The sequence below is a fragment of the Oryx dammah genome, unplaced genomic scaffold (assembly GCF_014754425.2).
Source record: "Oryx dammah isolate SB20612 unplaced genomic scaffold, SCBI_Odam_1.1 HiC_scaffold_11, whole genome shotgun sequence".
Lineage (NCBI taxonomy): Eukaryota > Metazoa > Chordata > Mammalia > Artiodactyla > Bovidae > Oryx > Oryx dammah.
The window spans coordinates 13971467-13995454 of NW_024070195.1; the positions used below are offsets into that span (position 1 = coordinate 13971467).

At 44.7% G+C, this 23988-nt stretch overlaps 1 protein-coding gene across 1 annotated transcript in view; it reads left to right on the forward strand.

Annotated features, from left to right (window-relative positions):
- Nucleotides 1-2857, forward strand: part of ID4 (inhibitor of DNA binding 4, HLH protein) — a 3772-nt gene extending 915 nt beyond the window's left edge. The window contains exons 2-4 of the mRNA XM_040249898.1: nt 1-337; nt 721-779; nt 1351-2857. Coding sequence (XP_040105832.1) covers nt 1-337; nt 721-765 — 382 coding nt within the window. The 3' untranslated portion in view covers nt 766-779; nt 1351-2857. The remainder of the gene's footprint in view (nt 338-720; nt 780-1350) is intronic.
- The last annotated feature ends 21131 nt before the right edge of the window (nt 2858-23988 follow it).

The following is a 23988-nucleotide window of genomic DNA, read 5'->3' on the forward strand; positions in this document are numbered from 1 at the left end:
GGGCGGTTCGGCGGCCGCGGCGGCGGCGGCGGCGGCCGCGCGCTGCAAGGCGGCCGAGGCGGCGGCCGACGAGCCGGCGCTCTGCCTGCAGTGCGATATGAACGACTGCTACAGCCGCCTGCGGAGGCTGGTGCCCACCATCCCGCCCAACAAGAAAGTCAGCAAAGTAGAGCTCCTGCAGCACGTTATCGACTACATCCTGGATCTGCAGCTGGCGCTGGAGACGCACCCGGCTCTGCTGAGGCAGCCGCCGCCGCCCGCGCCGCCGCACCTCCCGGCCGGGACCTGCCCGGCCGCGCCGCCGCGGACCCCGCTCACCGCGCTCAACACCGACCCGGTGAGAGGCCCCGGGGCGGATGCCGCGGGGCTCTGCGGGGAGGGCGACGGCCGGGTGGAGGCACGCGGGCGCTCCCTTTCCCCGGGGCAGGGGCGGCGAAGAGTGACAGTTCGTCCTGCCGCTCCTCCCGGGGGCTGGGTGCAGCAAGCTTGGGGGCCGGCCGGGTGGGCGCGCGGGGCGGGGACCAGGGGCTGGGTGCCTCCTGGGCTGTCAACTCCACTCGGTGCCCCCCGGGGAAGGGGCGTCTCCCGCTGGGGCTGCAGGTTGCGGTGGGGGCATGCGTCGGCGGGCCAGCCTGGGTTCCGGGAACCGATGAGGAAGACCGGGAGGAGCGCGGTGGGGGCGCCCGCTAACCTTTCCCTCGGTGTCGGTTGCTGTTCCAGGCCGGCGCGGTGAACAAGCAGGGCGACAGCATTCTCTGCCGCTGAGCCGCGCGTCCCAGGTGAGCACGTGTTTCCCTTCTCGGGTGGCCGGTCACCAGAGACACCCCGTCCCCGGGGCCTTCCGGTATCAGGCACAGTGGTGTTCTTTGCCATCCCCCCACTCTACCCCACCCCCCATCCCAGCATTTCTGAGGGCTGATTCCCAAGGAAGATTCACCTCTCTCTCTCTGCCACCCATTTAGTAAGTGAACCCGTATTTGGCTTCGAGAACTGGGGGACGGATCAGCTCGTATCCCCGCCGCCCCCAGTGATCGGCCGGTCTCCCCGCCGAAGTGAGGGTACCCTCGTGGGCGTGGGGCCCGATGTCGCCCCCCACCCTCCGCCCCGTGCAGTCTGACACCCACGAAAGAGGACACAGGCAGGGTCCCCGGAGTGGGTGCCCTGCGCGGGCTTCCCGGGGGCTCGCGACTGCCTGCATGGCGCCGGGCCGGGCGGCGGACTGCGGGTGTAGTCTGACCCGGTGGTTTGTTTTGGGTTGTTGATCAAGCATGTCTTGAGTTTGGTCGGTGGCGCCAGTTAGTCTGCAGCGGGAAGGTTCACACACCCCCTCTATTCATTCCTCTTCCACAGGTGTGCGGCCGCCTGAGCCCGAGCCAGGAGCCCTAGAGAGGGAGGGGGAGAGAGCAGAAGTTAGAGAAAAAGCCAACCGGAGGAAGGAAAAATAACAAAAAGATCAGCAAATCTTAGAAACGTTTCATTCGTCATTCCAAGAGAGAGAGAAGAAAAATAAAACTTTTCATCTTTGTTAAATTTTTTTTGCACGTTCATAAACATTCTACATACGTATTCTCTTTTGTCCCATTTATAACCGCTGTGAATTGTACATTTTTTGTGTTTTTTGGAGGTGCAGTTAAACTTTTAAGCTTAAGTGTGACAGGACTGATAAGTAGAAGAATCAAGAGTAAATCCGACTGTTAGAAACCGACTTTGTGACCAAGGAGCTCAATTTTTGTTTTGAAGCTTTACTAATATACCAGAGCATTGTAGATATTTTTCTTTTTTTTGACATCTATTGTTTAAAATAGATGTTTATACGGAGGCAGGGAACTTTGTGTTCCCTGCAAGAATGTTACATATTGTATAGATAACTGAGTGACATTTCATACCATGTATATATAGAGATGCTCTATAAGTGTGAGAAAGTATATGCTTTAATAGACTACTGTAATTATAAGATATTTTTAATTAAATATTTTTTGTAAATATTATGTGTGTGTTTTTTTTAATCTGTGGGAATATTTCTTTTGGAAAATTATTTTTCAGCTCGGTTGAAGAGCTCTTGATAATCTTGAATGTCTTTTCTGTTTGGTCTGGCTCTTAATTTGTTTGTGTTTTGCCTGGTGGCCGGTAGACTCGGAAGTAACAGTTATAGCTAGTGATCCTGCATGACTGCATGAGATGTTTAATCACAAAATAAACTTGTTCTGAGTCCATTCAAATGTGTTTTCTTTAACCTAGATCGAAATCTTTGTATTTGAAACCTACATGTGGAAAATGCGCTTTATCAGTTTTTAAGTACAGGGTTTGATAGTGTAATATATAAAGAGTGTTTGTTTTTCCTTTTTTAACCGAGGTCAAGATGGATTCGGAATGATTTTGCTTACGGGATGGGGAAATGCTCGGATCCTGATGAGTTTATGAAATCTGTTTTATCAAAGTGGAAAAATGCTTATCATTCTTCATTTTACACTGAAGCTTAATGTCACTGAGTTTCATGTCTGTACAGATTGTTTAAATCATAGAAATGAAAAATGTTCTCTGCTTGCTACCAAAGGACAAACTCTTGGCAATGAACACTTTCTGCTTTCCTTCCTCCAAAGAATATTAATAGGCAACAGTGGGAGAAAAAAAAAATTTAAGGCATAATGGCAAATCCTTCAAGCAGGGATAAAAGTCGATCTTCAAACATTAACTTAAGTAGACCAAAAATTCTGATGACTGCATCTAGATTATTTTTTTATAAAAATGATTTTCACTATAGCTATGTTAGTTAACCGCTAAACTACTGTCCAATCTCTTGTGATGTGTAAATTTTACATGTGACTATTAAAGTAGATTTATCTGTCTTGTATGGTGATTTCTGGTCTCATTTCTTCAAAACCTTAACACTTATTTTTAAGACTTTCTTTTCTCTTGAAGGAAGGTAGTATATTCTGGGTTAGATAGGACTGTCAGGGCTTGTGAACATTATGCATTTAATGTGATCAGTGCTCTATACACCAGTTAGATGGAATTTTTAGAGTGAGAATTAAGTAGGATTTAATTGGGTGCTTTGTAAATAGTTAGTCAACTGTGTGTGTAACGTGGTCTGTTTGATTTTTAAAAGGAAAGGATTTGTTTCAGCTTATACAAGAATAAAAGTATTACAAACCCAAGGGACTTTTTATGAGGTCAAAGTCAAATATTTATATGAATATGAAATATGGCCTCTAGTAGTCAGTTGAAATGGCAATATCTCAACAGAAAGGAACAAAGTTAATGCTGATAGATTCTAAAAAATGTAAGATTTTTAAAAATCTGTCCCCTATCTCCCTCATGTTACCCCCTCAGCTTTGACATTTCACTGGTCTTAGGTATTTTTAGAATTTGATGTATTTGATGTTGAGACTTATAAAGTCAAAGGACCACTTGTTTAGATGAGGTTTATTTTTATTTTTGATGTTATTCATTCTTGTCACACATCGAGGAAAACACAAGAACACTGCTGGAATTCCAAGTCTGAAGAATTCTAACGATTGCATTCTTTGTTATTAAGAAAGGGGACAATCCCTCCTTTTTATTTGGCAGCTTAATTTCAGTAGGAAGCAAGTCACATGTGCTCTGTTGGTTGGAGTTAGGCATTTGTCAGGCCTAACTACCATATCCTACTAGCAGAGCTTAAACTTATAAAGGAAGATTGTACATCTCAAAATGAATATTTTTGATTTTTGAAGATAAGTCTTGCTCCTTAATTAATTTCATATTTGGGGCATGAAGAACCACTAAAAGGGAAAAAAGTATTATGGATGTTACATTTGAGAGACTTGACATTTTCCCCTCAGCCACTCACACAGCACTGAATGTCTCTAAAGAAGCTAAGTCACTGTTCACTAAATTTATATGCAGTTGTATAAGATAATACATTTTATTAAATGTTGGCTGTGTCCTAACCAAGTAACCAAATAAAAATATTTGTCATTTATCTATGTAGTTGTAATGATTCAGAGAATTGGTTTCACAGAAAAATATTCTGACTTCTCTCATTTAGTTTGTCTGCCTTTAATGTATAGGCACAACCAAAGAGTAAGAATCGTTTACACCTACAAAGGGAAAAAAAACATCCCATGGTGAGATGTTCCTCATTGTGGTTTTAAAATCCTGAACATCTCAAGACATTTCATGTTGAAGGAGAAAAAACTTTCATTTCAAAGAACTAATATACTTTGACATTGTATAAATCTTAAGTCTATTGTCAAGCTTTAACTGAATTTTTAGAACTTTAAAAAATTTTCACCCCATAATCTGTTGTATTAAATGCCTTCTATAATAATAAATCTTCACTGAGCAAAGGGTGCTGAAGTTTGTGGTTTTTAATTGACTTCTACTGAGTTATGCAATTTTTCATGATCAAGAATGGGTCTCTTGATGGATCACCTCAATTATTTACAGTGTTCCTTACCAGGTGATGAAAAATGTGGCTTGAAAATGGTGATATGAATGAAAAGGAAATCTAGTTTGAATGCTAGAGAAATCTTGTCTACTCTTTGGTGTCTGCTAGGAGAGGGAGCAAGAATTCCAAAAAGCCAACAGAATGATCCTCAGGGAAACTAGACCCCTCTCTCTCACACACACACACACAAAATAATGTTGACAGAAATTATTTCACAGTAATACAGAACCAAATAAAACTGGCTCTGTCTTTCTAGCTGATGCACTTTAATTATATATATGTTAATCAGCCCAGATAGCCCTTGGGTCTCTACTGGGCCAAGGACCAACCCCTCCAGGTTTCTGAAGAGGGAAAAGCTTCCCCTTGCTGCTTTGCAAGTCCAGGAAATTAATTTACTCACCTCAGAATTAATCTTAATAGGGTTGCCCTCAGTAGGTACTCTTCAGACCCAGATGGTTTCTTTCAATTACAACCCATGACATTTTGCTAAAATATTAATTATATTAATTAGAACCATTGCCCAAAAGGTTTTAAAATTGTAATTTTACTTCGAGTTCTACCTTGAGCAGTGATACAATAGATACTTGAAAAGGTAAAACTCTTACAAAAGGGAACTCATTTGTTCCAGAGAGATGAACTGCAGTCGTAGAAACTTAATTGAAAGTGCTTTTCAAATTTTTGATGAATTTTTAAAAAGTGTGTTTTTGTGTTCAAGTGCCTCCTTCATGATGATTTATATCCTGGCTATTATAAAAAATTTTGCTTAGGCGCTAAACTCGGGTCTGAACACACTGCCAAAGTTTTTTTATACTCACCCAAGCAAAGCAATTCGGTAGTCAGCTGCTGAAATTGACTCCGTCATTCATAAGTCCCCACAATAAATTCACACAAGGGATATGAAAAAGGGGCCATAAAAATTGGAGTTAATTTGAAAAGCCCCTTTGAGTCCTTAAAAGAGTAAACACATCAGTTTCTCTGGGAAGAAGAACAAAATATGTTACCTGTATTCCACTGGCTAAATGTGATTGAAAAGGAACTTAAAATATTTAAATAAAGAGACCGAAGACAAAGTTTCCATATGAATTCACTGAATCTGAATGTTTTTCCAATAGGAAATCTCATACTTTAGAAAGAGATTTCCTAAAATATTACCAAGGTATTGGCAAAATATGCAAATTTCTGTTGAAACAGGATACCATTATTTGCTTTAAATGACTGTTTCTCAATTCATGATGATAAAAAGTGCGTATTAGCACTTTTAGCATGCATATTAAATTCACATTCTAAAACTTCATCTTTTATTCCAATGTTTAATTTCCAAAAGAAGGTACTGCAGTCCTACAGTTGTTCTTCATGCAAATTCATGTATTTTAGAATGTTCCTTAAATATTTTCTTAAATATTTTAAGCATTTTTTAAAATATCTACTGCCCATTTCAAAAACCTTAGCAGTCAACGGACAGACTGTAACTGTGTGTGTATGTGTGTGTGTTTATCTAAAAATAGTTAACCAACATACAGAAAAATAGGTTTGAAAAAGAAATTTAACTCTAAAAAATAAGTAAATTGTTTTAACCTTCCTCCATTCTCTCTCCACTTTAATTCCTAAGATTGGTGATTTCCATGAAGATGTACCCTTCGTTGTCTGGACTGCTGTGAGTTAGTTATGTCATGTTTAAGCATAAAGAACGATAGAAAATAAAGAGCAAGTAAATCAATTCTCATGTTTATCATCTCCTAGAATTTGGCTTATCTCATAAGAAATCTGAAGAAAAAAAGAAAGAAAAGGGTGGTGGTGGGGAACTAACTTACATGGAAAACCTCAGAAAAAGCCAGAGGAAGAGATCTAAATTTGTAGACATAATTTTACACCTTACTTCAGCAATAAATCTTCTAAATACTTTTGCACATGTTAAACCTGAGTTCGAGGCCATAATTAAAGTAGGCTCCTTAAAGGGCTTCCTTGGTGGCTCAGAGGTAGAGAATCTGCCTGCCAGTGCAGAAGACACAAGAGACGCTGGTTGGATCCCTGGGTCAGGAAGATCCTCTGAAGTAGGAAATGCAAACTTGCTCCACGATTCTGGACTAGAAGAATTCCATGGACAGAGGAACTCCAGTCCATGGGATAGCAAAGAGTCAGACACGACTGAGCACACACACAGGCTCCTTAAAACATTCGGCTATATGTGATTCTTCTTTGCATGTCCTACAGTGCTTTACCAGGGCCTGGTATAGTATTTGTTGCACTGAATTAAAGTTTTAGTCACTCAGTTGTGTCCAATTTTGTGCAAAACTACGGACGTTTGACGTTAGCCAGGCTCCTCTGTCCATGGGATTCTCCAGGCAAGAATACTGGAGTGGGTTGCCATGCCCTTCTCCAGGAGATCCTTCCAACCCAGGGATCCAAGCCCTGGCCTCCTGTATTGCAGGCAGATTCTTTACCATCTGAGCCCCCAGGGAAGCCCATTAACAGAGGATCTGTCTTCCCAATGCTCTCAGTTACTCCTTTGCTGCTTCCTCTACAGTGATTCACAGTTGAACTTAAGGCCAGCATATCTACCTGCCTTCTGGTCCTCTCTGCCACTGAAGTGCAATAGAGTTGAAACAGCATTTAAGGTTTCTGCAAACTTGTCCCTCTTTCTGGATTTCCTATTGCCTTGGTCAGTTTGGGCTGCCATAAAAAAGTAGCATTGACTGGATGGATTAAACAACAAATGTCTATTTCTCCCTGGTCTGGAGGCTGGGAAGTCCAAGATCAGGGAGCCAGCCAGTTCTGTTCCTAAAAGTCGCTGCTATTGCAGGATGAGCATAGCAATCCTCGTGGTTCCTTCAAATCCCCACAGTCACACAGGGTGCTTGGCTTCCTCCTTGGAGCTGGACCATAAGATAAAAACAGAACCCAGGGCTAAGCAAGGTCCTCTTCCTGCCCCTGTGACCTGGATGGAAGGATCTTTCAACTCGCATTTCCTTCAGTCCTTTCTCTCCTTTACTTCTGGCTGCCTTTAAGCATAGTCTATGCTTCAGCTGCGGGCTTCTCTGGCGGCTCAGATGGTAAAGAATCCGCCTGCAATGCAGGAGACCTGGGTTGAAGCCCTGGGTTGGGGAGATCCCCTGGAGAAGAGGATGGCTACTCACTCCAGTATTCTTGCCTGGAGAATTCCACGGACAGAGGAGCCTCATGGACTACAGTCCATGGGGTCGCAAAGTGTTTCAGACATGACTGAGCAACTAACACTTTTGCATGCTTCAGCTACACCAAAGTTCTCGTCTCATGGATACTAGCCAGCGGAGCAGGCTTCTCTCTAGTCGTGACAGAGTATGATTGATTTCCCGAGAGTTAACAAAAGAGCAGGCTCGAGAAGGACACACATGCAACATGGAGGGTGGGAGTGGGAGGGGGGACCTGCCCTGCCAGCCAACCAGCTAAGTCTATTTGCCCATCAGCTGGTAGGGCTGAACTAGCTACATCCAAAATGGTGCGCTTTTTTGTGCTTTCCTTCCGCTGCAAGTGGTGTTACCCCCACCTGGATCCCATCACCCACACTCCCAGTCTAGGCTGTTGCTGACCTCCTTCCCATCCTGTAATACCCAACCATCACCTCTTCTGCAAGAATTATAAGATGCCTTTCCCCTTCATCCCCCAAAGAGCCAACACACCCCATGCTATAGTATAATTATTTTCACATGTCTGTGTTTCCTGTAGCTTCCTGACCCTCTAGGGATTCCAGACCACAAAGTACTAGAAGAACATTCCTGTAACTCTCTGTGCCAGCAAATCTAGCAAATTCCTTACAACTCAACAGTGCAGCTGAGAGATTTTCATTATCTCTGAAAGCCTTTGGCTGCCTTAAATGTGGAAAATAGATAAGCTGTGTGCTCTTGAGAGTGAGGGAGTGTGTGGTCAGCCTTGGGCAGAGAGAATCAGAAGGAAGGGCTGAAGAGAGGAGAGACTGAACAGACCCTGGATCTCCAAGAAACAAGAGACAATTCTGACCCAAGTTGGGATAAATAAAGACACCTCAGTGCCAGATGTGAAAACATGGAGCAATGACCACACACAGGTGTGGGATGTGATGGGTCTGGGGTGTAAGCAGGAAGATGGTGCAATGGGGTTTCTAAGTGTGTCATAGGCTACTCTGTTTTCCAGGACGTGGGGTACATCAGCCACAAGAAATGCAGTGACTCCTCATGAGTCGGTTCTGAAAGAACACACCTGCTGCCCGAATAAGAATCCCTTTTTCCAGATGGAAGCTTCATTACCTCTACTATGACCCAGGACCCTAGAAGCAGAATCGGATAATTAGTAACCTGCCATATGTCTTATATGGAGAAGGCAATGGCAACCCACTCCAGTACGCTTGCCTGGAAAATCCCATGGATGGAGGAGCCTGGTAGGCTGCAGTCCATGGGGGTCGAGAAAAGTCGGACACGACTGAGCTACTTCACTTTCATTTTTCACTTTCATGCATTGGAGAAGGAAATGGCAATCGACTCTAGTGTTCTTGCCTGGAGAATCCCAGAAATGGCAGAGCGTGGTGGACTGCCGTCTGTGGGGTCCCACAGAGTCGGACACGACTGAAGTGACTTAGCAGCAGCAGCAGCATATATGTCTTATAACACTCCTCCCGTTTTCCAGTGAAGGAGACAGAAGAAGACCCAGAGGTGAGTGGTGGAGTCAGATCTAGAACCTGGTTTTTTCCATCTCTAATCCAGGGCCATGAACCTCAGTATGGATGGTTTCTGTCCCAGTATACTCTCAGGGGTTTCTTTCAGTTCATATTCTCATCTACAAATTGCCCCATGTTGTCTCCTAAAAAGATGGAGTCCAAATCCTAAGCAAGTAGTCATTAAATGCAGGACTGGTCTGGTTGCCTTGTATTTCTTTCATGGTTGGTGGTTTAGTTGCTAAGTTGTATCCAACTCTTGAGATCCCGTGGACTGTGGCCCGCCAGGCTCCTCTGTCCAGGTAATTCTTCAGGCAAGAATACTGGAGTAGGTGGCCATTCCCTTCTCCAGAGATCTTTCAACTGTTGTATTCTGGCTGCCCTTTAAAAAGGAGAACAGAGGTAAAGTACTTTTATAACAAGAATCAAAGCTCTTTGACAAAGGAGCAAAGGCAATTCTGTGAAGCAGGGATAGTCTTTTCCGTGAGTGATGCTGGGACAACTGGATGTCCACGTGCCAAAAAAAATGAACTTAGTTTCAGAGCTTACACCTTTCACAAAGAATAACTCATAATGGGTGATAGACCTAAATGTAACGTGGAAAACTGGAAAACTTCTGGAAGGAAACATAGGGAGAAATCTATGTGACTTTCGGTTTGGTGATAAATTTTTAGATCCAACACAGAAAGCAGGAAGCTTGAACCCTAGGTTGTGGTCGTTCAGTCGCTAAGTCATATCCAACTCTTTGTGACCCCATGGACTGTAGCCTGCCAGGCTCCTCTGTTCATGGAATTCTCCAGGCAGAAAATACTGGAGTGAGTTGCCATTTCCTTCTCCAGGGGATCTGCCTCTTCCCAACCCAGGGATGAAACCTGGCTCTCCTACACTTTACCACTGAGCCACCAGGAAGCCCCAATCCTGTGTTATCCTCCAACGTTTTATCCCTTGCATCCATTCAACAGAAGCAGTGTGGTGTGGGAGGGGTCATGGACTATGTAGTCAAGGCAAAAGAAGTGGATGCTACTCAGAGCTCTGCAACTTATTAGCTGTGTCCCCTCAGACAAGTAACTTTTCCATGTTCCAATAGCCTCATCTGTAAAATGAGAATTACCTATTATTGCATAGAGGTTTCTTGAAAGGTACAAAGAAAGTAACATATGTGAAAATTTTATAAGACAATGGTTATAATTTTGGTATATATAAAAAAAATCTGAGGGACTTTCCCTGGTGGTCCAGTGGTGAAGAATCCACTTTCCAATGCAGAGGATGTGGGTTCCATCCCTGGACAGGGAACTGAGATTCCCACATGCTGGCAGGGCAACGAAGCCTGCCTGCCACACACTACACCTGAGAGAAGCCTGAGTGCAAGTGTGAAGATTCCACATGCCACCACTAAGACCTGATGTAGCCAAAAAATAAAAAATACATCTGGAGAGAGTTTTCAGTTTTAGATTCCTGAGTTCCACCCCTCCGCCCCTCCCCTCCACCAAGACTGACTTATCAGGTATAGTGTCGGAACCAGGAATTTGCATGTCAGTGTTCCCCCAAGAATCTAAGGCAAGTCTCCCAGGAACCCCACTTCAAGAAACGGGACTGTAAGCCATAAAATGCCATATAGGTTTAGGCTGTTGTTGCTATGCCACGCATGGTGGGTTTCTCCTTCTTTTTATAGCACTTTCCAATTTTTCCTTCCATGGTGGCTTAGATGATAAAGAATCTGCCTGCAATTCGGGAGACCCAGGTTTGATCCCTGGGTCGGGAAGATCCCCTGGGGAAGGGAATGGCAACCCATTCCAGTATTCTTGCCTAGAGAATTTCATGGACAGAGGAGCTTGGTGGGCTATAGTCCATGGGGTCGAAAAGAGTCAGACATGACTGAGCAACTAACACTCTCACTTTCCAGGTGAACTAAAAAGCAGAGATTAATACAATATCATGTTTTACCCATCCTACTGAATCTTAAATTTTCTAAGGAAAGATACAAAAGAAAGAGATCAATTTCTACCCTCTTATACATCATTCCAAAATTTAGGTTCCCTTACCACATGTATGTATTGACTTTAAAAATGTCTGGAGAAGATGAGCCTGCACAGGCAACAATGAGCAGTGTTTCTTTAATGGTAAAGAGATTCTTCTGGATAAACAGATTTAGGAAAAAATGTTTCATTTCTCCTGGTACATTATATATCATTCTAAGAGACTAACTTTAACATGATGTAAAAAAAAATACTGTCTAACTGGTCTTGCTCCAATCTGTTGTGTTAGACTTGGAACTGTCCTAATTCATGGCTAGCAAATGTTAAAATACCATACGCATGTAAAATTGGGATATGATATAATTGTACCTTCATTTCACATAATAGATTTCTTCTTGCTAAAATTATATGATTTTTATGAATCATAAAAAGCAGTGGAGACCATGGCTTCCATTCTTCTAAGAATAAGAACTTTAAAAAAGGAAGCATTAGGAAGTCTGTGGAATTAGGTTGTGCACTCTGCCACTTACTGTGTGGCACTGGGCAAGGTACTTAACCTCTCTGAGCCGTATTAAAACTTTTTTTTATAATGGGATTACAATAGTTATCAGTAAGAGTCTTTATGACTCTTTATGAGGATCATGTGTGCAAAGCCCCTAACTTAGTGCCAGCCACATGAACTATTCAATACAAGCTAGTTCCTTTCTTCTAATCATTCCCACCTCTATTCATATTCTAAGACCTAAGAATGTGCTTGCCCTCCTCCCACATGAAAATGGGATTAACAAGCATGGAGGAGCAAGGGATGTGTGTGTATCTGGGTCCTCAGGATGCAGGGCAAGGATTTCAACAACGCATCAACCTTTCTGGGAGATCAAGATTTTAAACCTTCTAAACGCACAGACTATTTTCTGTGCCATTTCTTTTTCTCCAGAATAACCCGGAGGTACCTACATACAAAAGATACACATGACCTATATGTTGGACAAAGAAGGATTTGAGGAAAGGTGGGAGTCTGAAGAGCAAGAAAGAACTGCCATGGTAAGAAAGCAGAGAAAAACAGATGAAGGCTTACAGGAAATTAAAACGGTGGCCTAATAGCTGTTGATCTTGCTGTTAACATGATCAGCTGGAAGGCTTGTTTGCTTTGTGATCTACTTTCTGATATTAGTAGATAGCTAAGGGCTACTGGACTGAGGCAGATGCTAAGGATGGGCCAGAGCGAGCAACTCCCTACATAAACTCCCAGATTCAGGGCTGAATAATCTGGCACCCCAAAATATTCTCCTGGTAGCGACACAATTTTGAAAACCAAACATATACCACTGGAGTGGTACACAAGAGTCCAGGTGGTATTTATGAGAGAAACGAAAATTAAAAACAGCATTAAAAATTGTGTATCTCTTCATGGCTTAGAAGAGCGTACCTTTTACAATGCATGTTTAACATAATTTCTGATAGCTATGCTTTATCATAAACTAAAGTTTATCACTATGCAGTTACAGGAGAAGGCAATGGCACCCCACTCCAGTACTCTTGCCTGGAAAATCCCATGGACGGAGGAGCCTGTAGGCTGCAGTCCACGGGGTCGCACAGAGCTGGACACGACTGAAGCGACTTAGCAGCAGCAGCAAAGCCAAGATTAATTCAATAAGGTAAAGAAATCAAGGTCAATTGCCATACTTCACTGAATCATAAAATAAGAATTTTGAAGTAAATTCAAATGTCCTTACTTTACCGAGAAGAAAACTGAGACTCTAAAATGTAAAAATGAGCCTTTCGTAAGATGACTTAATGGAGGGGCAGAGCTGCCAGCAAAATTCAGGACTTCCAACCTGCAGTCTCCTTAACTTTATTAAGTTCAACGGATTTATGGTTATTTATCTCATCAGGTTCTTATTTGTTGCATGTATATTTCTTTTTTCTTGTGGATCATTTTCCTCTCAAAAAAAAAACTTGTGTAAATACAGCCATTTCTCTTTTTCTTTCTTGCTTTTTTTATTCACTTATAATTTGAGGATTGACTGGGGTCATTCCTGAGAGCTATGTTCAGGAGAACAATTTTTTTTTTTTTTTAATTCTGGAGATGACTGCTCTGGAAAAGAGAAATGTATCATTTTGCCTAGAATTATTTTGAGATGAAAGATCTCAGGATTACTCTGGATTCTGTTTTCTACAAGTGGATTCCATGGGTGCATGCTAAGTCGCTTCAGTTGTGTCCAACTCTTTGTTACCCTATGGCCATAGCCCACAAGGCTCCTCTGTCCATGGGATTCTCCAGGCAAGAATATTGGAGAGGAGTGCTGTGCCCTCCTCCAGGGGATCTTCCCAACCCAGGGATAGAACCTGAGTCTCTTTCATTGACAGGCAGGTTCTTCACCACTAGCGCCACCTGGGTAGCCTACAAATAGACTACAAGGACACTTAAAGAAAGTTCCAGACTTCCTTTATGATCCTATGGAGTAATAGACACCCTGTTAATTTGTTTATCAATTTGCAGCTTTAATTTCATGACATGTGAAACACTAGTAAAAAAATAATCTCCTGCCTCAATATTTTGGAGAATACAGAGAAATACACTATCACTGTAGACCAGTTAGTTCTTGCCAAGTCTGGTTTTTAATATGATACATATGAAGAGAATCCTCTATTTGCCAACATCTATAAAGGGACAGATTTCCTCAGCTCCATGGTAATTGTTTAATATTAAACCAGTCCAAAATTTCAGGGCATGTTTCTCAGAAACCCTTTGTCTAGCATCAGTTGTGGACCTAGATAATATAGCAGCTGTTAATTCTAGGTTACAGAAACAAAAATAAAATAAAAAGATAACGTGCAGATTCCTAGGTTGGGAAGTTCCCCTGGAGAAGGGATAGGCTACCCACTCCAGTATTCTTGGGCTTCCGTGGTGGCTCAGATGATAAAGAATCTGCCTGCAGTGTGGGAGACTTGGGTTCAATCCCTGGGTTGGGAAGATCCCCTGAAGGAGGGCATGGCGACCCATTCCAGTATTCTTGCCTGGAGAATCCCCACGGACAGAGGAGCCTGGTGGGCTACAGTTCATAGGTTCGGAAAGAGCAACTAAGTGCAGAAGGGAAATTCTTCAGTGGAATCGAACTTGCTGAAGAAGTAAAAAAAAAAAATAAACTTCAGTTCTTTTTAAAAATAAAAAATATGCTCAAAATCAATGGAGTTCAACTTTTAAAAGGCAACATCTTCTAGATTCTTTAAGTATTTGAGGTTTTCCGGGTAACTTGACATGATTTTAAAACGCTTTTAATACAAAAGGAACTAGAGTGAAAATAATTACTTAAAACCAGGTCAGATATTTTAAAAGGATCATTATGAGCTTTGTAATACCATTTCAGGGTTGATTTTAACAATACAATTCCTTTCTGTTCACGGTTTTTCCCTGCCAAATTACATAGAAGAACTTTTCTGGGAGGCTGTATTAGTAATCAGCACCTGATTATCAGTCTTTTTAGGAAACAGGATCACAGAGATGAACCTGGGATGAAATCCTAAACTCTGCAAGACGGGGTTGAGGACTCTGCTTTGCTTTCTGCCCAAGTGCTTCACGCCTCTTCCCCTCCAGCAGTGTTTTTCCTCCTCCACCCTACCTGCCCCCAGCCTCCCTGAAACCCCAATCTCCCAGGAGCTGGGGCGTGTCCTTCCCATCACAAGCTTTCTTCTGCAAGCACTGGAAAATCTCAAAGAGAGTAAGAGAATCCTTTGCTCCCACATCCTGTGATTCTCAGGCCCTGTGCAATTTACCAGGTAGGGAGAGACTGCACCCTCTTTGTGGGGAGGGTCCTGCTTATTTCAGAATATCAGCCAACTCTCTTACAAGGCCGCCAAAGCACGCAGGCAGTCTCTCCACACCACCCTGCACAGCCATTGCTCCTGCGTCTCGGCCGGGCCGTGACTTTGCTGACATCGGCATCGCAGGTTTTCAATCCCTAAATCACGTGGCATGAGGCTTCCGTGGTGGGCAAGAGGCCCCCACTTGCCCTCCATATCACCAAAGCTCATTAGATTCCATGAATCAAATATCTGCTTTGACAGATATTAAACACGCAGTTCTAGAAGCATACACTTCTGGCTCAGCTAACCCTTGCAGGATGTGAGTTTTGATAAACCTGCAGATTTTCTATTGACATTCCTCAGGTTACAGGCTTTCCTGGTCCGACAGGCAGTGTCAGCTATCTGCTGCCCTCTTTTGAGTCTTGGGGCACACTGCAATCACAAACAGAGCCCATTTCCTGCAGGAGCCTCTTCTGCCTGTCAGGGTCAGAGTGGGCGGATGGGCAGGTTCAAGCTTCTAGCTTAGTTTTCTGATGACCAGCAAGGGCTATTCCAGTGGTGTTATAATGGTACTTTAACCACTCTGCTGGTTTTCTTCTGTGTCCACAGCAAAAACCATTTTCTACAACAACAAAGCAGCAGATGAATTATAAGACAGGCTATTGTTCCGTATTGTTTTGTTTTGTTTTCTTATCTTATCCCAACTTGTCACCTGGACCAGTGCCCCTCAGGGCTGATCTATTTATTCCCCTAAAGTGCTCACATACGTTTCTGGCTCTAAGGATATTACTGAAAGGAAGGTGTGTGCCTGAATACATTCCCAATGCCCGTCCAGCTGAACACATCTGCCCTTCTAGGACAATGATCAAGTTGAGGTCCTCACAGAGGAGACAGTAGTAGTAATAGGGTTAGTCCCTCAGTTGTGTCCGACTCTTTGTGACCCTATGGACTGTAGCGCATCAGGCTCCTCTGTCCTTGGGATTCTGAATGGGTTGCCATTCCCTTCTCCCTTGCCGACACGGGGATCAAACCTGGGTCTCCTGCATTGTGGGTGGATTCTTTGCCGTCTGAGCTACAGGGAAGCCTCAGAGAGGACAGAGTCACAGACAGATCAGAAGGTCCTGCAGGAAGTTAGACCTGCTGGGCTGGGTACAGTTCATTAATACACCTTCGACCCACCCCCCTCCTACCTGTCTACCAGCTCCTCTTGGCTGTGTTGCATCATTCCCACAGACCATCTGTATAATGGTTTCTTCCCCAAATCCTCCCTGTTAGCATCTCACCGCTCTGTCCCCATGGCTGCTGGTCATCTCTCCTGTTTTCTTGTAGCAAACTAAAATAGGAAGCAATAGGTAAGAAGATGCTCACTGAAAGTAAAACAGAAGAAACAATTGTCATCTTTCCCTCAAAATCACAGGAGTTCTTTGGAGAATGAGAAGATGGCAACAACGTAGTGCTCAGAAAAACCATGAGAAACCATGGCTAAGGATCCCGGTCTATCAGAAAGTTGATATTTGTCTCCTCTTTTATGGCAATCTCTCTGTGTGTCTCTCTCATGCTTCTTTGAGCTCCACCCGACCCCATGGCAGTCTCTTATTGAGAATGGCTGCCCTCAGACCAAGGAGATGGAAAAGTGATCCCACTGTAGCTCCAGGTGGGGAAAAGAATGGATGGTACTGTCTTCTTCCCCCAGCTGAAAGAAATCCTGAATTTGTCTGATGGCCCAATCAGGTCCCGAGAAGATTAAAGTGCAGCGAACATTCAGAAACTCTCACTCTGCACCAGGGCTGGCTTCCTGGGTGTGTAGCCTGTGGGGTTGTTTACAGTCCTGCCCTTAGACGAGCCCACACTTAGTTGAATGCTTTGCTGTCATTGTCTTGAAATTCTTCAGACTTTTTGAGCATGGGGCCCGCATTTTCTCTTGGCACTGGGCCCTACAAATTGCCTATCTGTTCCTCTGCAGCCTAGTTCTGAAGTATCCTATTGTGCCTGAAATGGTGGGTTGAGAAACATTTACTTACTTGGCAGGGGGTGGGGGGTGGGGGGTGGGTGGCGGAATGATGTGAGTTTTACCTTCTACCTGCATTGGTTCTCTTAGCCGAAACGCCTGCCTGTGAGGGTAACGCTACATGCTTGACTCTTCTATTCCCAGGGCCGGCAGGCTTGGTCAGTTATGGAAAGGGAAAGTTTCCATGGAGAACTGTGTGATGTGCCTGGAAGGAATCATCGTAGCACGAAGAAAGATACTGAGAAATTCTGCTCCAGGGAGATAGTTCAGTAAAAAGAGAGGTTCACAAACAACTCCCAGGGGTCATCCTGTTGTGTCTAGAAGAAAGAGACAAGAAAAACCGTTTCTTCCAGATTCTTCCTTTTCAACTGAAGCCACGAGGCCCCTGGCACACACTCAGCCGATGTTTTTTTACGTCTCCTGCTGTTTACTCTGAATCCTTCTCGAGCTGTTGCAGAGAGGCACTACATCAACACAATTTATTTCATTACGATGCCATGTCATATCATATATCTCCTGTTCACAGTAGGTTGACAAGGCATTGCGTTTGTGTACAAGCATATATGGATACATATTACCACAATTGCGGGGGAATAGTATTTATTGAGTGCCCACTACCTTATTAGATGCTACAGACAGAACTGTGAGGGAACATATAACAATTTAATAACAGGGGGGAAAAAAGATACTCTTTCTATTTAATTCAGCTTGCAGAAAAACAAAACAAAACCAAAAAAAAAGACTACTTGATATTTCCTCTCTGTGCCTGCTGGATGGTGGCAAGAAAGACCTCTAAAGCACATAGAGCTCTTATCTTTGTTCATTCCCCAAAGAATAATAGATCAGTCAGCGCTCTGATGCTGTTTTAATAATGTACAATTTACAATTCATTGGTTACCAAGCACTCACGGTATAATTAATTTTACAGACCTGTTCAGCAAATCCACATGGTTTTGTACAATATGGGGGGGGGGAAGGGGGGAGAAGTATTACCGGGGGGAGAAGTATTACCAGGAGGAGGTGGAGGCTGGGGGGAGAGTGAAGGGAAAAAGCCATCTTTCCTCCTCTTTCAAAGTAACCGAGTCCTGCACCAGCTGCACAGATTGGCAGGCAACTGTAGGCTGTAGGAGAGATTGAGTTTGATGCACAAGAATCTCCCCACCAAAAAGCTTTGGACCAGCAAAAATGACAATGCTCGTGGGTACTATATTCAGTCTCCTGGGAAGTGCTCACTGAGGAAGCATGGGGACTAACCACAGAGCAACATCAAGCCATCACTCTTAGAAGGAAGCTGCCTACTTCCTAACTACACTCTTGCATGAATAAAATCTAAAGCTGCATGTGATCACCCCCTCCCTTTCAAAAATGTGTAGCAAAAACAAGAGTACCAACTGGGGGTGGAGGGGCTGGGAGAAGAGGGACAAAGATTCCCTGACTGTTTTCACGACCCTCCAGAGGGCCATCATTTACTTGAAGGGGCCTCTGGAAATTCACAGAGAATTCTCAAAGCCAAAGAAGATTCACAGGAAACCTGTCTAAGTGTATTTCTGATCAATGATCTGCTTTGTTTTTAAATCTTTGCTCTGAACTTTTTGGATTTCCCCAAAATATACATGATGTTTTAGTTTAAAATCAGTCTGTCCAAAAAGGAAAATCTGCTCAGTTATGTATCGCTGTCCTTAAAAACAAGAACATTAAAATTTTTTAAAAAGTGCAGAGGCGCTCAACATACTTCTGTTTATATCTAAAGTCTGTTTCTTTATTTACTATGGATTCTAAGGCACCCAGAATGGGACATAAACACATGCAGGGCAGAAATTCTGCACCAGCACCAAGTGATAATCACTTAGGTGCTCATGTCCTTCACAGTAAGGAGGCCAAGAACAGCACAGTCCCTTGCAAGCTGCTTGCATACTGTCACTTAAGTCATGTCCGATCTTTGCAATCCCATGGACTGTAGCCTGCCAGGCTCTTCTGTCCATGGACTTCTCCAGGCAAGAATATTGGAGTGGGTTGCTGTGCCCTTCTTTTGAGTATCTTCCCAACCCAGGGATCGAACCCGCATCTCCTGTGGCTCTTGCATCGCAGTCAGGTTCTGTGCTGCTGAGCAACCAGGGAAGCTCCTAAGGTATTTTGTTGGAAAGGTCATTTAACCTCTTGAGGGCTTAGTTTTCCCATCAATAAAAATAAAGTTGAAACACTGACTTGTTCACAGACTTGTTGAAGAGCTAAGGGAGATCATTTGTATATATCCGTCAGCATAATGCTTTATTTTTGGTGGGTGTCTATAGTAAACGGTCATTGTGATTCTGTTGATGTTATTCAATCATGGTTAGTCATTTTGCTATGCTAAATGACTTTTTTTTTTTTTTTGCTCTTTTTTGCAGCCCGGATAATAACCAGAGGAGACATCCACCAACATTGACTCCATCTGATCTGGGATGCTGACACAGTGCCGATGCTTTCTAGTCTCCCACCAGGTAAAATGGGGGAGGGTGTGTGTGTGTGGTGTGGTGAAGGTCTATGATTATTTCAAATAACCAAGCCTAAAATAGTCCTGTTCAGAGTAGCCTAAACTTCCCTTCATTGGAATTCCAAATGGGTTACTTAACAAAGGTGGGATATCCTCTCCATTCGCATATTAAAGTGCTTTCCAGAGCTGAGACACCACACAAAACAAGTTCAGCAAGGAAATGAGGAAGTAGGCGGCATACTGCAGGGGTCGGTCAAAGACATTATGCTGCCCACCCTCTGGAGTCGGTCTCCAACAAGGCTCCTTCTGCCTGGTGCTGCTGGAGCCAAGAGGAGAGCGAGGTGGTTTAGAAGCAAAGTATCATTCTTTATTGAAAGAATGGAGAGGTATGAGCTCATGATCGAGAGCAGGAGTGAGCGGATGTAATAACATTAGTAATAAAGTGCACAATAAATGCAATACGCTTGAATCAGCCTGAAACCTCACCCCTCTCCCCGAGTTCGTGGAGCAGTTGTCCCTCACGAAACCGGTCCCTGATGCCAAAAAGGTCAGGGACCACTGATCTAGAGTGCCCACCGGTCAAGGGCCGAGCTGCGGAGCCGCAGTCTCTGCACACGGCCCTCCGCCCTCACCTGGGACTTTGGTTTCCGGGCAGCGAGTCTGCGCACGGCCCGCTGAGGGGAGGTGTGCGGAGCAGCCATTTCACACCAGGAACGCTGGTCCGAGGCGCCCGCTGCCGGGCCTCTGCACTCGGCTCCCTGTCAGCAATGAAACCGGAAGAACAAAGGAAAAGAGAAAAGCAGGTTAGACTTTATTATCCAGATTCTGTTTTTATTCCCTGAGGGGATTGTTCAAGGGCTTTGCCTGTGACGATCAGGCCAGCTGTAAAGGGACCGCTTCACCTTTAATGGACATCCAGGATAAGGCGGGGCGAGGCGGGGGCACAGTGGTAAAGAAACCGATGCAGGAGAGGAGGGTTTGATCTCTGTGGCTGGAAGATCCTCAGGAGGAGGACATGGCAACCCACTCCAGTATTCTTGCCTGGAGAATCCGGTGGACAGAGAACCCTGACGGGCTAGGGTCCATGGGGTCCCAATGACAGACACCACTGCGCCGCAAAACAACAAGGAGAGTTTATGGCAAGAATGGAAGTCCCCCGAGAGCATAAGGGAATGGACAACACCATTGCTTGTGTTCAGTTCAGTTCAGTTCAGTCGCTCAGTCGTGTCTGACTCTTTGCAACCCCATGAACCGCAGCACACCAGGCCTCCCTGTCCATCACCAACTCCCGGAGTCCACCGAAACCCATGTCCATCCAGTCGGTGTTGGACGTAGAGTTTAATATTTCCTGGATGCTCTCCTAAATGCTTTGCATGTGTTAGTTCATTTAATTTCTCATAATTACGGTTACAATCCCCATTTTACAAATAAGAAACATGAGGCACAGACAGGGTAAGTCCAAGGGGACAGATTCTTTTTTCCTGTCAACCTAAGTGACAGCTCTGCAGCTACTAAGATCATCAAGATGGGTGTTCTACTCGGGACTGGGGCTGAAATGAGCAATGGCTTAAAATATTGTTGTGAGATTACAAATTATAGCCACTTCTAGTTGCAAGCTTGGAGAAAGCTGCTGGAACATTCCCAAGCCAGGAGGATTTGGGGGGTGTGGGGGAGGGGTGGAGGTGGGGAGGAGAGGGGGAGGGTCTGAAGTAGAGAACACCTGTCCTGGCCTCTGGTGACTCCTTAAGGGTGTCAACAAGGGGCGGTTCCCATGTGCTTGTTGCCTGCTGCTGCTGCTGCTGCTAAGTTGCTTCAGTTATGTCCGACTCTGTGCGACCCCATAGACAGCAGCCCACCAGGCTCCCCCCATCCCTGGGATTCTCCAGGCAAAAACACTGGAGTGGGTTGCCATTTCCTTCTCCAATGCGTGAAAGTGCAAAGTGAAAGTGAAGTCGCTCAGTCGTGTCCTACTCTTGGCGACCCCATGGACTGCAGCCTTCCAGGCTCCTCCGTCCATGGGATTTTCCAGGCAAGAGTACTGGAGTGGGGTGCCATTGCCTTCTCCGTACCTGTTGCCTAGTAGCTCTTTTTTCCGCTGAAGACTACAAACTGTGTTGTGCCCTTCTGTTTTAGTTGGATACTTGTGGGTGGGGCAACAGAGACCCATTCAGAATACAAGGAAAGGGGACAGTGCTGTTGGGAAGATGCCCACAGATTGGAACTGGACCATGAACTGCAAAACTCTTTAGAAATCCATGAGGCTGCAGCAATCAGCTCCTCTTCCTTTCAAAGGCAGTATCATCTCTTTCTGTCCACGTCTCTTGTCTTTTCTCCACATCTCTCTGCCAGATCTCTCGCTATCTCTTTCCTATTATTGGCTGCCTTTGCTTCTTCAAGGTTTCCAGTCCCCTTAAACACTACCCACCCTGGCCTCTCCTGCCCCAACTCGATGCCAAATAGTCCCCCTTCCCACCATTTGAACATATCTGTTACAGTGTCTTTGTTTGTATTTCCAAGAGGGAAAATCTGATTGGGTTTGAATTTTTTTCTGAACAGAGGTATAGGCACTGTCCAACCTGAGAGTTTTCTGCTCTGCAGTAGGACACCCACACCTGTCCCAGTTAGCTGTGAGACAGTGGGGGTCACATGGTACAGAACATGGGCCTGAGGGCCACTGCTTCTGCGTGTATGGGAGGTGTGTGCTAAGTCGATTCAGTTGGGTCTGATTCTTTGCGACCCCATGGGCTGTAGCCTGCCAGGCTCCTCTGTCTATGGAATTCTCCAGGCAAGAATACTGGAGTGGGTAGCCATTCCCTTCTCTAGGGGATCTTCCCAACCCAGGGATGGAACCCATGTCTCTTATGTCTCCTTCATTGGCAAGAGGGTGCTTTTCCACTCAAGGCCACCTGAACAAGGCAACTGATATTATTCAAAGAGACTCCATCCAAGGCCAGTGTTGCCAGCCAGCCTGGTGCCTCTCTAGACCCACATCTGGATCTGGCAGAAAGACCATGCTCTCAGAGGAGGCTCACCAGGACTGGAGGGAGGCTCTGATTCAGCAGAAAGCTGCCCAGCAACTTCCTCTGGAATTTTAGCATACCTTTCCAATTTTCTCTTGTTTGGCCTGCTCTTCACTTCCTGCTGGCCCTCCACCTGGAATCATCCTCAACATACACACACGCTTGCACTCACATTGGTGTGCTCATCAGTCATGTTTGACTCTTTGCGACCCTATTGCCTGCAGCCCGGTAGCCTCCTCTGTCCACGGGATTTCCCAGTCAAGAATATTTAGAGTGGGTTGCCATTTCCTACTCCAGAGGATCTTCCTGATCCTGGGATCGAACCTGCCTCTCTTGCATCTTCTGCATTGGCAGGTAGGTCCTTTGCCACTGTGCCACCAGGGAAGCCTCTCACTTCGGGGTAAGCCTCTCCTATCGTCTATCGGATCTGCTCACACTCTTCTTCTTAGGGGACTTTGGTGCATGCCGTAGGTTTTCCCCCGCATCTGACCTCAACCCAAACTGTTGTTAGCTTAGCTTCTCACTCGTCAGGGCTTCCCAGGTGGCTCAGATGACAAGGAATCTGCCTGCAATAAGGGAGACCTGGGTTTGACCCCTGGGTCAGGAAGATCCCTTGGAGAGGGGAATGGCAACCCACTCCAGTATTCTTGGCCTGGAGAATTCCATGGACAGAAGAGCCTGGCAGGCTACAGTCCATGGGGTTACAAACAGTCAGACACAACTGAGCAACACACACTTTCACTTTTCACTCTCTTGTCAGGGCCAGTGCCTCGAAGGAATTTCCATTTTCTGAACCACACAGTCTATGACGGATGGACAAATGCGTTTTGCTGTAAGGGCACAGTGGGTCATGAATGATGTGGAGCCGATGTCTATCAACTGTCTAGAGTCAGTTTGCTCAACAGCATATGCTAGTATGAGTTCAGCCAGTTTCGTGACTAGTCACTCCTAGTTGCTGCTTGTCACTCACACACATCAAATCCTCAGGGTTTGTTTTGGTTTGTGGCAAAAATGAAGAAGTGAAGCGAAGTTGCTCAGTTGTGTTCAACTCTTGGTGACCCCATGGACTGTAGCCTACCAGGCTCCTCCATCCATGGAATTTTCCAAGCAAGAGTACTGGAGTGGGTTGCCATTTCCTGCACAAATGAAACAATAAAACAAAAATATCTCCCACCAAGCTAACCTTCACGTTCGTTCAATGAATGCTTCTTATCATTCCCATCTGACTCTAAATTGTTGTGTGTGTATTGTATGTGTGTGTGTGTGTGTGTGTGTGTCTAGCCTCTTCCTAGCTTTGATCATCTAGATGTCCTGATAGTCATTTATTCCATGGCAACTCCTTCATCTACCCATCTGGCCCAGCAGGATGTGGTTTATTTTATTCTTCTTTTTTTTTTTTTTTAATTGCCTTCAATACTGTACAGTCACATCTGATTTTTCCCCCAAGGCAACTGTCAGGGGCATCCTAAGTGTTCCCTGAACATACGACCTTGATTGGGACCTCCCTGGCGGTCCAGTGGTTAAGACTCCATGCTTTCAGTGTAGAGTGTATGGGTTCAATCCCTGGTCTGGATCTCACATGATGTGGGGCATGGTCAAAAAAAAAAAAAGGACC